This window comes from Dermacentor albipictus, chromosome 2 (assembly GCF_038994185.2).
Source record: "Dermacentor albipictus isolate Rhodes 1998 colony chromosome 2, USDA_Dalb.pri_finalv2, whole genome shotgun sequence".
In the NCBI taxonomy this organism is placed as follows: Eukaryota; Metazoa; Arthropoda; class Arachnida; order Ixodida; family Ixodidae; genus Dermacentor; species Dermacentor albipictus.
In genome coordinates this window covers 173391306-173403951 of record NC_091822.1, presented here as the reverse complement: position 1 = coordinate 173403951, position 12646 = coordinate 173391306, and the positions used below count along the sequence as shown (strand labels likewise).

At 46.4% G+C, this 12646-nt stretch overlaps 1 protein-coding gene across 2 annotated transcripts in view; it reads right to left on the bottom strand.

Moving 5' to 3' along the window:
* The window catches only part of LOC135900894 (zinc finger protein 385D-like), a 42584-nt gene that overhangs the window by 15114 nt on the left and 14824 nt on the right, over nucleotides 1-12646 (bottom strand). For both annotated transcript variants that reach the window (XM_065430491.1, XM_065430493.1), the window contains exons 3-4: nucleotides 11013-11389; nucleotides 6966-7150 (exon numbers count right to left, since the gene is read on the bottom strand). In XM_065430491.1, coding sequence (XP_065286563.1) covers nucleotides 6966-7150; nucleotides 11013-11389 — 562 coding nt within the window. The remainder of the gene's footprint in view (nucleotides 1-6965; nucleotides 7151-11012; nucleotides 11390-12646) is intronic.

Sequence of the window (12646 nt, the reverse complement as noted above, 5' to 3'; positions counted from 1 at the left end):
GCTTCCATCTGGCAGGCAATACACCATCTAAGCTGTAGACGAGCGCTTCTCGTCCTGAACGCTCAAGAGGAGAACCTATTCTGGCGGGACGAGCTGCGTTTGTCCAAAACAGTTTCGGGACGCTTTGGCTAGGACGAGTTCTGCTCGTCCGAAACACTTAAGAGTTAACCAACATCAAATTATCGAGGGTATCAAGAAAACAAACAATTGCTTACTAACTCAACATGCTTTTACAGTAGACTTCTGTTGATTCCACTGCGGTTAATTCAAAGGGTGATACATCAGTATCAGAAAATGATGTAAACACGCCACTATACGGGAGAACGGCTCCCAACGACCACGCTACCAGGGCAATGTTCCGTCAGCTCAGTGGAGTCGTTGAGAGTGACCCGCTGCAGTGCAACCACACATGTGGAGTGAGTTCCACCTCTTTGGTGTAGCCTCTAGAACAGGAGCAGCAAACAGGTATGCACCAACCTCGGGACCGACTACCTTCAGCTGGGCCAGCCCACAAAAGGGCTGACCGGGAGAATTGAAATTCAGTACCTACTGTATAACCATCTACGAGCTTTTCCTCATGCCAACCTCCCCCCCCCCTTCTGCGGTTGGATCAAGCTTCCAAAAGAGAGGGGACGTGACCCAAATGGACCGATCGGGTGAACCCCTGGTCTGCTTGGGGACAGATGGCAGCAAATGTTTTACGGTCCTGCTGCTATATGGTGCCCTTGGAGGAAAGAAAGAAAGCGGCAGCCCACGAGCACAATGCTTAAAAGGGACTCTTACCATGATGTGGCCCCATGCCCAAAAAGTGCTGTACTATGCCGCAACGAAATGGAAGAATGCAATTACCACAAGCCAAGGCTCACAATGACTATTTACAGTATTAGCGCAATTGTAATGCGAGCCTTCTTATTTTTTTGAAAATGTGGCAGGAAATTGCCTGCACGGTGCAATCTGATATGAAACCAAAACCGCCTTTGTCACGTTCGTGTTTTATCCTACAGCACGATTGTACCACAGAAAAGCTGATGCTAGGAAACCTGCTGCCATTGTGCAACACATATTAGAACGTTCCCGATTTTCTTGCTAAAAAATCAAGTGCACGTTAGATATTTAGTTTGTTTAGCAGCTTTAATGTCACTTCTACATTAGTTTTCTATTTTGGAATAAAAAATGGGCACGTTTGATTCAGGGGCATGTTAGAATTGGGCATATACTGCTAAGTGAATCAGTGCTGTGTGTTGTAATTTTTTTTCTGTATCTATTTACTTCGACAAGCCAGATAATTCGATCAATTTTATGCCGGCCGAATCAATGGAAGGCGACTGAATTTACTGAATGAACCAGCAAATCCCTTCTGTAGCTTGTACAAAAGCAAACATGGAAGCTGCGATTCTTGTGAGTGATTAGCACTCGCAGAAGCGAAGGTCTCGCAGGTTCTTCACAGCACGACCACAGCGAGTCTTCGTCTGAGACATGCTTTTCTCGACTGCGCGCAAATCCAGTTCTTTCGTCAGTAAGCTGGTTGCCAATAGATTGTCCGTCCGTTGCGATAAAGCCGATACTTTTCATCCTAAACAGCTTCCGCCGTGTTTGTGACATTGGAGCCATTGCACGGAGTCAAAACGAAACAACTGTTTGCCGCAACAGCTGCGAGTGAAACCACAGTCACTAATGACGCCATCATGGACAACGGTCATGCAGTTCTGCACACCTCCAGTCAAAACCAAACTACGCTTTGCCGCAACCACTGAGGACAAAACTTTGGTTGCTATCAACATGATCATGGACGGCGACCACGTAGTTCTGAAGGAACACGGCTGACACACAGGCAGCGAGTCAGAACGAAACTAGTGTTTGCCACAACTGCCGAGCATGAAACCGGTGTCTCTGTCGACAAGATAATGCATGGTGACTACGCACAAGTCAAAATAAAACTGCTGTTTACCACGGCCACTGTGCACAACACCGCAATCGCTAGCTATGGGGTCATGGATAGCAACCACGCAGCTAAGAAGGCACACGGCCAACGCTGTGTTATACATGGCAACAAACGCAAGAATAAAGGCTATAAAAGCACAAATAGGCACAAAGTGTTTCGGCATTCCTGTCACTCGCATCAATTTCGCTGATCATGATGCTGACTCCACTGCTTTGTTTCGATTGGACGCTAGCCCTACTACTACTCTTTTGTGTTGCACATTTGAAGTGCTCCAAGAGTTGTCCAAATTAACCGGTGCAGGGGGAAATACACCCACGAACTGATTTTCCGGACATTGCGGGGACTGAAAAATTATTTGAAAAATCGAACAGTCTGAAAAACTCGTTTACCCAAAAGCAGAAAACATATATTAGGTTTAGAGTGGCTTAAAAAAATATCTAGTAATGCCCTGCCTCATACTATGCTTGAAAGTGATCAGATTTGCTTGCATAACACAAGAGTGACGCTTACTCAGCGTCACTCTTGTGCTATGCTCTTGTGTTAACTGTTGTGTTATGATCTCCGTTGCCGGGGATCGCCATGGAGATTGAAGAAACGAGCCACATTTCTTCCCACCATTTGGCTCTCGAGAAGGCACACAAGGTGGTGCCAATCATACAAATGCAAAGTCGCACGAACACACAAAAAGATCTAACATCTCCAAGACACAAGTGCCGTCACACCTGCACTATGGACACACCATGTGCAAATAGCAACCAAAACTTTTAAAAGAAAAAAAAATACATAAATGAAGATGAACCCCACATTAAGTGATTATGACGCTAGTGCTCACCGAAAAAAGAAGCAAGAAAAAGTGCCACTCCCTGGAGGGTTTTGTCAGCCAAAGAAGAGCCGGCAAGGCCTCAGAGACTAGAGGATGTCGCTAAAGCGTGCACCTCTCAGTCCCAGTGGAAGCCAAGCCAGCAGAAAATCTAACATGGCGGCTCCCAAGATCGGATAGTGACTCGGAACGAGCAACTTATTCTGGAAAATCAAACTTTGGCGCCTAAATTCGTTCGAAAAATTGGCTGCGAAAATGCATTAGCTCTATGGGAACCCGATGGTGGATTTATGAAGTCCAGAATATCCATCAAGTCTGAATTTACTGGAGTCAGAAAAATCGGTTGGCAGCTGTACATCTGAATTATGAGAATCTGCCGGGACCAGAGGACGAGTCTGAATTATCAGATTTTCTGGATGAACATGGTTTTACTGTAGCATTTTGCAATTTCCTTTGAGTTTGACATAGCCAGGATCGGCTGTATCCATGTGTGATGTGTGGTGCGCGACATGGTGCGGTGATCGGGATGGACAGGAGTAGACGACAAGGAGTGCACGCGCCGAGGCAAATTCCGTGCTGGAAGGAGGAAAACGACGCCGCCGAAGAGCGTCCGGCACGTTAACGCATGGTGTAAGAAAAGGAACTAAAAGAAGAAAAGCCAACCAATTAGGAAAGACCACGGGGCGTCAGGCAGCCAATCGGAGAATGCCTAATCGGCCAGAGAGAAGAAAAGGCGAGGCGCGCTGGCAGAAGGGGGAGACACCCGGAGAGTTTCAGGAAGCGACGCCAGGAGAAAGTCGGCCACCGGACCGGGAGTTGAAGACGGGCCGTCGGATTCCGGACCCGAGCCACCAGAACTTCACCCGACCGGGGCCTCCTGCCAACTCGTTTCTGTGCGTCGCCAGTCTACCCGAGCGTGCCACCAGCTGCTCAAGGCCGGTGAGTTTCTGCGCCCATGGGCAGGACGAGACCAGTCGGGCTACGGCCCTAAGTTCTGCGCCAGCTGCCCGGCCAGAACGCCGCCCCCATCTGTCGTGCCGCCTGCTGCCCAAGGCCGGCGTTCGAGCTTCTGTGCCCATGGGCAGGACAAGAGCAGTGGCGCTACGGGCCCGAGCTCTACGCCCAACTGCCCGGCCAGAACGCTGCCGCCGTCTGGTCGTGCTGCCAAGCCGCCTGCCTCTATCTTCAAGCCAGAGCAAGGGCGCTCCGGTCGCCCAGTCAATCATCCCACACCCCGACCTTTGGCGAGACCGGTGCAACTCCTTTCGTCAACTTGCCGCCGCGTCTCCGCGTCGAGACTGTTATGCGTCCCTGCAGTTGTGGCAAGCCCGGACACGCGCACTAGTTAACTTCATACTAGACCCAGGTGTGTCTCTTACTGCCGTGATGTCTATTTGAGTGTTTCTTTTGCTTTTCTATTTTCTTGTATTTATTTCTAGTCTCTTCTTAGTTCCATTAAAAGTTTGTGTGTGTGTTCGAAACCAACGGCTTTGTCCTCAATTGGGTTCTCGGAGGATCCGCCTAAGAGAACCGTCAGAACGTTTGAGTGCACGAAGCTTTGTCCCGATTTGGGCATCACACCATGATGGCGATACTGCCACGAGACAACAATATCAAATTTATATACCCCAGATCAAACTTCTAGAAGGAAGTCAAAGGAACATTTGACCGATAAATCTAAGCTCAGCCTTCAGCTCCTTTAGGGTACAATGTAGTTCATCTTTACCAATAAAAGAAAACTATGCTCAGACAGGCACCATCAAAATACATGACATCACAGCAGGTTGGTGCAGCAACTGATAAGGCAGTGTTGCCATCTGTCATTTGTTCTTGTGTCTTTTCTGACACACCAATGCTGAATTCAAATGGCAGATCCAGGATGGTCCGTAAGCTCTGCCACAGAGCTGCCCTCCAGGGCAGAGCCCTATGTTTGGAACATGCACGCTCCAACCATAGGAGTCAGGGATGCGCGTACGAAGTACCAGCATTTTTCACACCAAAGTGACACTAACCTTTTTTACCAAACGGCAGGAGTTGCGGACACACACAGACACAAGCCTGGTTGTTAGCTGGTCAGCCGTGTCAGCGCTTTGCTGTACACTGGTGGCTTGATTGTGTGTAGAACTTCAGTTTTTTACTGCATAAAAACTCAAATGCGAACTCTGAGAAAGTCTGAGCTTGCAACATTGGCCTTCTTGGTTTGTTGAAAGGAACCGACTACAAAACAAGCGTTTGCAAGCCCTAAATATCTTTTTTGTCTACACCCATTTCCTCATCGCTTAAATTCAAGAAGCTGCTTTCGAAGTAGTGATTTTCGTAAGATATCATGCGACAACAGCATGACGTTTATCGTTATCCATTGCTGCGCAAACAACCAATTGCTTATGTGCTGTCTCAATTCGTGTTTTGTTTGCTGTCTAATGTATGTCGTCTGTTACATGGACAATCCAGTGAGCAGTTGCTGGAGGAACTAGCATGCCACACAGACAAATCTGTCTATCTTGACAGAGGGGTTTGGATTGCTTCGCAAGGCAATCTCGGATTGAGATCCGCTCCCGATATGCCATTGCCACAGACTTGCTCCAAAAAGAGCAGTAAGTTTTGATCCGTAATTGCTCTGGATCTACCATTTGGAATTCAGCACAAATTTCTTGTCACGATGACAGTGGCTTCTTTGGCATCTCAGAAAAGTAATTTACTGATACAGCTCGGCATATTTTGTTATTTGATATCGATGTAATGCGGAAGGCTCAAAACAGACTGTCAGATAACAGTGGTATGCTGTTATAAAATTTTTAGCATTGTCCTTGCTTGCTATATCATGTAAGAGTCTGTTTTTTTTATTTGAATGGGTACAGCCCACGCGATCTAAAAAAAGAAAAAAAAAAGCATTAAAAATAGTAACCTGTTTTGAAAGTCAGACATGCTTGGCACCACAAGCAGCAACCTTCAAAAGCCTTTACATTAACTTTATTACTAGTCAAAAGTTGGAACAGCTGAGCCTGCAATGTGTAAAGATTATTCACATTTTCCATTCTTTTTTGCTGAGATCAGCCGTTCATCAGAATAAATGATAAGAAAAGAAAGCAAGTGAATAAAAAAAATCATTAAATAATATGGCACCTCTTACAATGGTTTGCAATGTTACAATGGTTCACAAGCAAACAATGTTCAAGAAATTTCAAAAGTAAACTGGAACAAGAAAATTGCAGAAGCTTACTTTATCAATAAGAGCACATGTATATAAGCATAGCTTCCGAAGCCCTCAAGGATAAACAGATTTAAGTTTCTGCATGGCGATGTTTAGTTGGTGATGGAAGTGATGGTTATGCCATGTGCATACACAGTGCTGCAGTTGCTGTTTCAATGACGTTACATTTGGAAGTGGTGCATCATCTTGCGTTATTCATGCGTCTCTGCGTTTCACCATTTTTGCACTAAATAATGCCAGTCTAAATAGGGACTCATGAGGTCGCAGGCAAACATACGTGCATACAGCAACACAGAAAAGCTTTTTTTGGCCACTTGCGGAATAAAGTCAATTTCCGGTTGTGGGGATGCGCGACTCTCACGCATCCCCCCAATATGTTGTTTTCCTGCATAATCTCCTGTAATCCGGCTTCGCCGCGTGGCCTGATGCCCGCAGCAGTCGGTCTGAATGAAGCGCAGTACAAGAAATGGCGCGAGTGTTGCGCTGCTAACACCACCTTACAGCGGGGTTACTTGGGCGCGGGAAGAAGGCGCTTCTCTTTGGCTTGAGGTCGGCAAGCAGCGCGGACGTTCCGCGCGTGCGCGTACGCGCAAACGACCAGGCGTTGGGATCTAGCATGGGGCGAACATATTCGCTCGCTATCCGGTCACGCTGAGTCGGACTTCCACGATTTGTTGCACGCCATTGGCATGTTTTGGGGATAGCAACTCAGCTAGCAGGCATTGATATATGAAAGGTGCAATGGCCTTGTGATTGTTTGCACTACTGTGCTGTCGTTCCTTTGTCCCAAGAGCACGGGTGAGAACCCCACAGGGTGAATACCGTATTTCAGGCTCCCGATCAGTCGAACCATTGAGCGGTACCCATGAAGTCCAAATTATTGGTGGGGGACTGTCTCGTTCATTTTTTTTATCTTGTTGCAACATGTAAAAACTAGCTCAAACTCTGGTAACCTCAAAATTACAGCCACAAAGGGAAATGTCTCAACTCACTGCCTCTGCCAGCGTCCTGTGGCTGGGTTGTAGAAGCCCTTGGGAAGAGGAGGCTCTCCCCGCATTCGCCTCTGATGGTTACGTCCATCATAGTGCTGTTTTGCCTGGATCTCCGAGGTAAATGCCACATCACAGAGCTTGCAGAACTTTTCCAAGGTATCTGGCACAGGTCGCTTGCCTCCGTCCTGCAACGACAAAAGTTCAGTGCACCTTCCAATTAAAGAAGAAGACTAAAATAAAGAAATTACATCAAAGCTTCTAAATATTGTAGAAATCTAACACACACCCGATTTTTTAGCAAGAAAAATGGGCAAGGATCTAATTTTTGTTGCACAATTGTGGCTGGTTTCATAAAGTCAGCTTCACAGCATGTTATGTGGTAAAGAATACGACCACCACACAGGCAATTTTGATATTGTGTCTGCGTTTGTTAGAATCGTGTAAATACCACAATCAGGAATTTTGAGCAACAGTTATTGCTTGAAAATCCTCCTCGGGCAGGCCAAAAATAGGCGTTTTCAAAGGGCTGTGACATGTGTTAAAACCGATTCACTGTCCTCTAATTTCCGCCAAGAGAGAGCCGCTGCCACTAAAGGGGTCGCTTTGGGGTCACCATAGGGGTCGGGCTGATCAGGGTCAGCTTCATTTTCTACAAGTCATCAGCATTGCAGCAGACTAAAACTGTTACTCTTTGTTTGCTTTTCTGAATGGCTAGGCAAGATTTGCCTTTGAAGCAAAGGCTTTTCTCGGACTGAAAATTGTAAAGAGAGACTGGCCACTGGTCAGTATTCAAAATATTATGAGCTTCATAGCCTGCAATGAATGACAGCAGTACATTTGACATCCAGTCACTAACGACTGAATCATAGACTTTGTTGCCTTAACTGCTAACAGTTTTGTACGCAGGGCTATGCCTACCCTTAAAACGGTGTATCCAACCACTTGAAGCCTGAAAACCATCCACACCGAGTGATAATTCGATGTCCGAGGCCTTCTGGCAAAGAAGCTAACCATCAAAATTCACCCCGGCAGCAGTGACCTGGCTAAAGCATGTTAAGAGGGCATCCTTCACCTTGACATAGTTAGCAGTCTTCACCCCATCACAAGAGACCACAGCTTCGTGCTACCATTCATATTGGCAGCCAGAAGAACTGTTATGTGAGCCTTGCCTTTGCATCTGTGCTGAAGCTTTACACAATGCACATTTTGGTCCCTCTGACCAACAATATTGGACACAATCAATGGCACTAGGCCTAGCTTTTTGGTCACACCACTCCATTTTCTTCCAGGTCCTCATCGACCTTCTTCAAGATATCTAGCTTCTCCTCAAAAAGAGAGATTCTCACTTCATAGTCATGCTGACCTACCCTTGTGCACGCACCCATTTTGCCTGATGCAATAACAATTCGAAAATGGCGCGAGATGCGGGGAACAGCGAGGATCCAACATATGCAAACAGTGCGATGATAGTGATCGCTATCTATAGGAGGAAATGATGCTTAATTCTGCAACTCTTGAGGGAGCATGGCGCAGTGTGTGAAGAGAGACTAAGCGAGACTGCCGACAAGGCCGTTTCCAGTCAACAAGAGAAATGGCCTCCCATCCTTCCACACTGGAAAGGACGCAACTCAGACAGTCTGCTTTCTGCTGGCCTCCCCTGTGCTCCAAACAAAGAAGCGGTCTGACTGACGGTGGCCCACATTAGTTCCGCACCTGGTGGGTGCCCCCCCCCCTCCCTCCCCTCCTACGTTCTTCAATTCGTTTTTCTAACCTGCACATATGGCACAATCAGCAGTAGAGAAAAAGGAAGCCTCTCTTGGTACACCCTATTCGACAACTTGTGGCCTCCTCGCCACTATACTGCCGGCAGATGTGGTACGCTCATTCGTTTCACCTGTACTGGAGCACACATGAATGTTCTGAGCACTTGAAATGTAACAGATGCGCCACTGGTGGTTCATTTTTCTTTTCATACTTTTTAGCTTACCAATCGTTCTCTCACAGAGTGGCTTTTTGGTATTGTACAATGGTTTTTACTAACATAGTACAACTAAGTATATAGTGCAATAGTATAATATAGTTGAACCTCAATATATAGAGCAGCACAGTGATCGCGAAATAGTTCGACATAACCAGAATTCGATATATGGCGTAAGAAACATGTCAAAGCCCTGTGCAAGTTATGAATAAATCACTCCCTGCACGATGAATACTCACTTAAAGCGCCTTACAGACAATTTATTGCCTTGGGTTAAAGAACTGCAGCAACGTAGCTTGCTTGTTTATTGGCGACCACATGCCCAACCACTCACTGCCTTCTGTAACCCTGCACTAGTGGTGTACAAGGGCCAAGGCAGCCACAGCCTCACTCAAGGTCGGGAGCAGGGTAACATCTTTGCTTGTGGGATCGTGTTCAGCAGCCTCTTCATTACACCACTTGCCAGTAACCATCGCTCGTAGATTGACTTGAACATGCGTCTGATGCCCTGGTCCAATGGCTCGAGTTTTGATGTAGTGCTTGGTGGCAAAAACTTCATTCCTATGCTGCTAAGTGGGACATCAGTGTGGTGTGCCGTGCAGTTATGAAGGATGTGGCACACATTGCCGCCCTGACTCGCCAGCTCGGGAGTCCCAGTCCTTCAGCTATTTTCCAGAGCTATTGCGAATCATCCATGACTTCCGATTCCAGGCATATGTCACAAAAATACAGGGGCAGTTGTGCACGCACTTAGGCGTTTTAAACTTCCCTATCACAAAGGGCCGCAGCTGCGTGCTACCATCCATACTGGCAGCCAGCAGAACTGTTATGTCAGCCTTGCACTTGCTTGCCGTCATGGCACTTGTCCCCACAGGTGTCAAATGTTTGTGCTCTGCAGCATGCCGAAAACTTCGGCGATGATTGACTTTTTTCTCTCCATTCTCGACAATCTGGATAACCGCCAATTTCACGGCAAATGTCAGTGACATTTGCTTCTTCACACGTGCAACAATTGCAACATCGTATGCAGCACAGACCATACCAAGATAACCACAACTGGCCTGGCAGCAGCATCAAGGAGGAGTCAGTGCATTAAATGTGCTGCACTGTCGAACGAGCCAAGCCACCGCCGCCGCCTGTGTGCACCACTACATCCAAATGATGCTTCTGGCTTGATCGATGCGAGCGTGTAGCAATCAGAAATGCTAACCATGCCACCACTGTCTTCGAAGCCTGTTGCGGAAAAGCCTGCCGCCTATCATGATTGCACACACGGTCAAATGGTGTTTCCAGCATGGCGGATACATACGTGTAGCCTAGTGTGTAGCAGTCGGAAAAGGACTACCGCCTGTCACGAGAGGGCACATAGTTGGCAGCGGAGTTCGATATATCCTTTTTACATCTGACCCCATTTGATATAAGCGATAATTCTATACATCTGTGTTCGATATATCAAGGTTCGACTTCAGATAGTAATATAGCAGAAAATTGGACCGCACGCTTTGTGTATACAATCAGCTTTTCACATTAGCACATTAGAACATGTTGTCGTCGTATTATCACCGTGTTACAATGCCTTGTGTCTTCGTCGTGTTACAATGCATTTCTCTATACATATTATGTATCGGGTTTTCTTATTGTATTTGCCACCACATGTATATTAGCCATGTAACCCTCCCTACACATTGCTCTAATGAGGAGCCTGTAAGTTGCCAAGAATGAATGAATGAATGAATGAATGAATGAATGAATGAATGAATGAATGAATGAATGAATGAATGAAGTCCTATCTTTAGTATTTCTTTTAGCTTTTTCATGCCATCTGCCACATAAAAACAAGGCCTACCATAAAATTTCAGTTTAACCAACTTCCAAGTAGATGGCACAATCTATCTACGACTATTTCACATTTGCAAGTTATCTCAGAAAAGGCTGGGAGCATGCAGAAAGTGTGACACGACCTTGCTTGCACATGACCAGGGGTGTGCGTCGGCGGTCAGACTAATAGGTATGTTTGGGCACAACACTCAAAAGGTTTAAACTCATCTGCGGCAGCTCAAGGCACTCACCGTTGCTGCTCCCTTGCTGACATCCCCGCCAGCTGCTGCAGCAGCATTAAGCCGCTGCTGCCCCACGCGGCCCTGGCCCTGCTGGTACTGCTTGACTCGCTTAGCGTGGCTTTTGCCAACGTAGTGGGCCGTCGCCTGAAGGCTACCATTGAGCTTGGCGTCACACAGCTTGCAGTACAGCGCCTGGATCATCTCCACTGGAATGCCGTCCCGCTTGGCTGCCTCAATCGCTGCAGCCAGGCCGTTTTTCGCACCACTGCCACTGTTTGCATTTGTGGTTGTGGCTGCAGTTGCTTCAATCTTGACGGAGGCTGTAGCAGATGAGGTCGTGACAGTGCCATTCGCTGTTGCAGTGATCTGGGAAGTGCCGTCGTTCACTGCAGAGGTAGTGAAACACAATGGCTAAGCAAAACTGCCCATATGCAATCATTCCCATGGAGCCACCGGGATTATCCAAAGGACGCTAAACTGAAAAATAATTTGACCACAACTGCTGAATGACCTTTCTGAAGAAAAAAAAGAAAAAAATAAGCAGCAGAGCTCTCTCCCCATGTTGAGAGGCTTAGTAAGCCAGAAAAAACGCAAAAACAAAGGAAGGATGACGATCACATTTTGAAGTTCCCATGCAAGCTTGCTATGACAGTGGATTTTCGGAACATCTGCTCTAGCTTATTTAAATTTTTATCGGCGAAGGAGGACCACAGTGTATCGTTAAAAAGCTAAATACTGAACTCAGCAAGTTTAAAGAATGTTTACTGTACAACAGCCCAAGTACATAATATGTAATACAGTAAAACCTAATGAATTTGGATTTCACGATACTGAAAATAAATGCCTATAGTAACTGAATGTTGAATTAACGAGGGTATCAAGAGAACAATAAAGAAATGCTTACTAAGGAAATCAAGAGTTCGACAAAAGCTTGTGTTGTCGGGATCACTCACAGATTGTGAACAAAGATCCCCCCGTATGGGAGCCGCAACGTCTTTGTTTCTTTTTCTTTTTTTAGTGTTTTTGGTCGGTGACCGGTTTACCCTTGAATATAAATGCTTACTACATCAACAAGCTTTAATTTACTTAAATGAATCAGCAAATCTTGTCTCTATTTTGCAAAAAAGCAGTGTGGACACTGCAACTGTTGTCATTTTGTGACTGATTAGCACTCAGAGCAGCAAAGGCCTCAACTTCCTTCACAGTGTGATCGCGGTGCAAGACCCACGTCTTTATTCAAGACATGCTTTTCAAAAACGAGCAAGTGCACATCCTTATTGTTTCAGCAGTGAACTGTTCAGCAACATAGTTTGTCCATCACGATGTAGCCAGCAGGTTGAAGCGGGGCCACGATAGAACTGCTCTTCATCCTCAACAGCTTCCGCAGTGTTTGCGGCATTGTGCCCGCACTGCAGTGGGCCAAAACAAAGCTGCTGCTCGCTGCAACCACTGTGGTCACGATCAACATGATCACATATGGTGATGACGAAGTTACTAAGGTACGTGGCTATGTGCACAGAGAAAAAAAAGAAACGAGTATTTTCCACGATTTGTAAGCTATTGTTTTCTTTCCAGCACTTGTTGCCCGGTGCACCTGTACAATGTACAATGTGTACAACGGCACAATTTATACATGCTGTAAT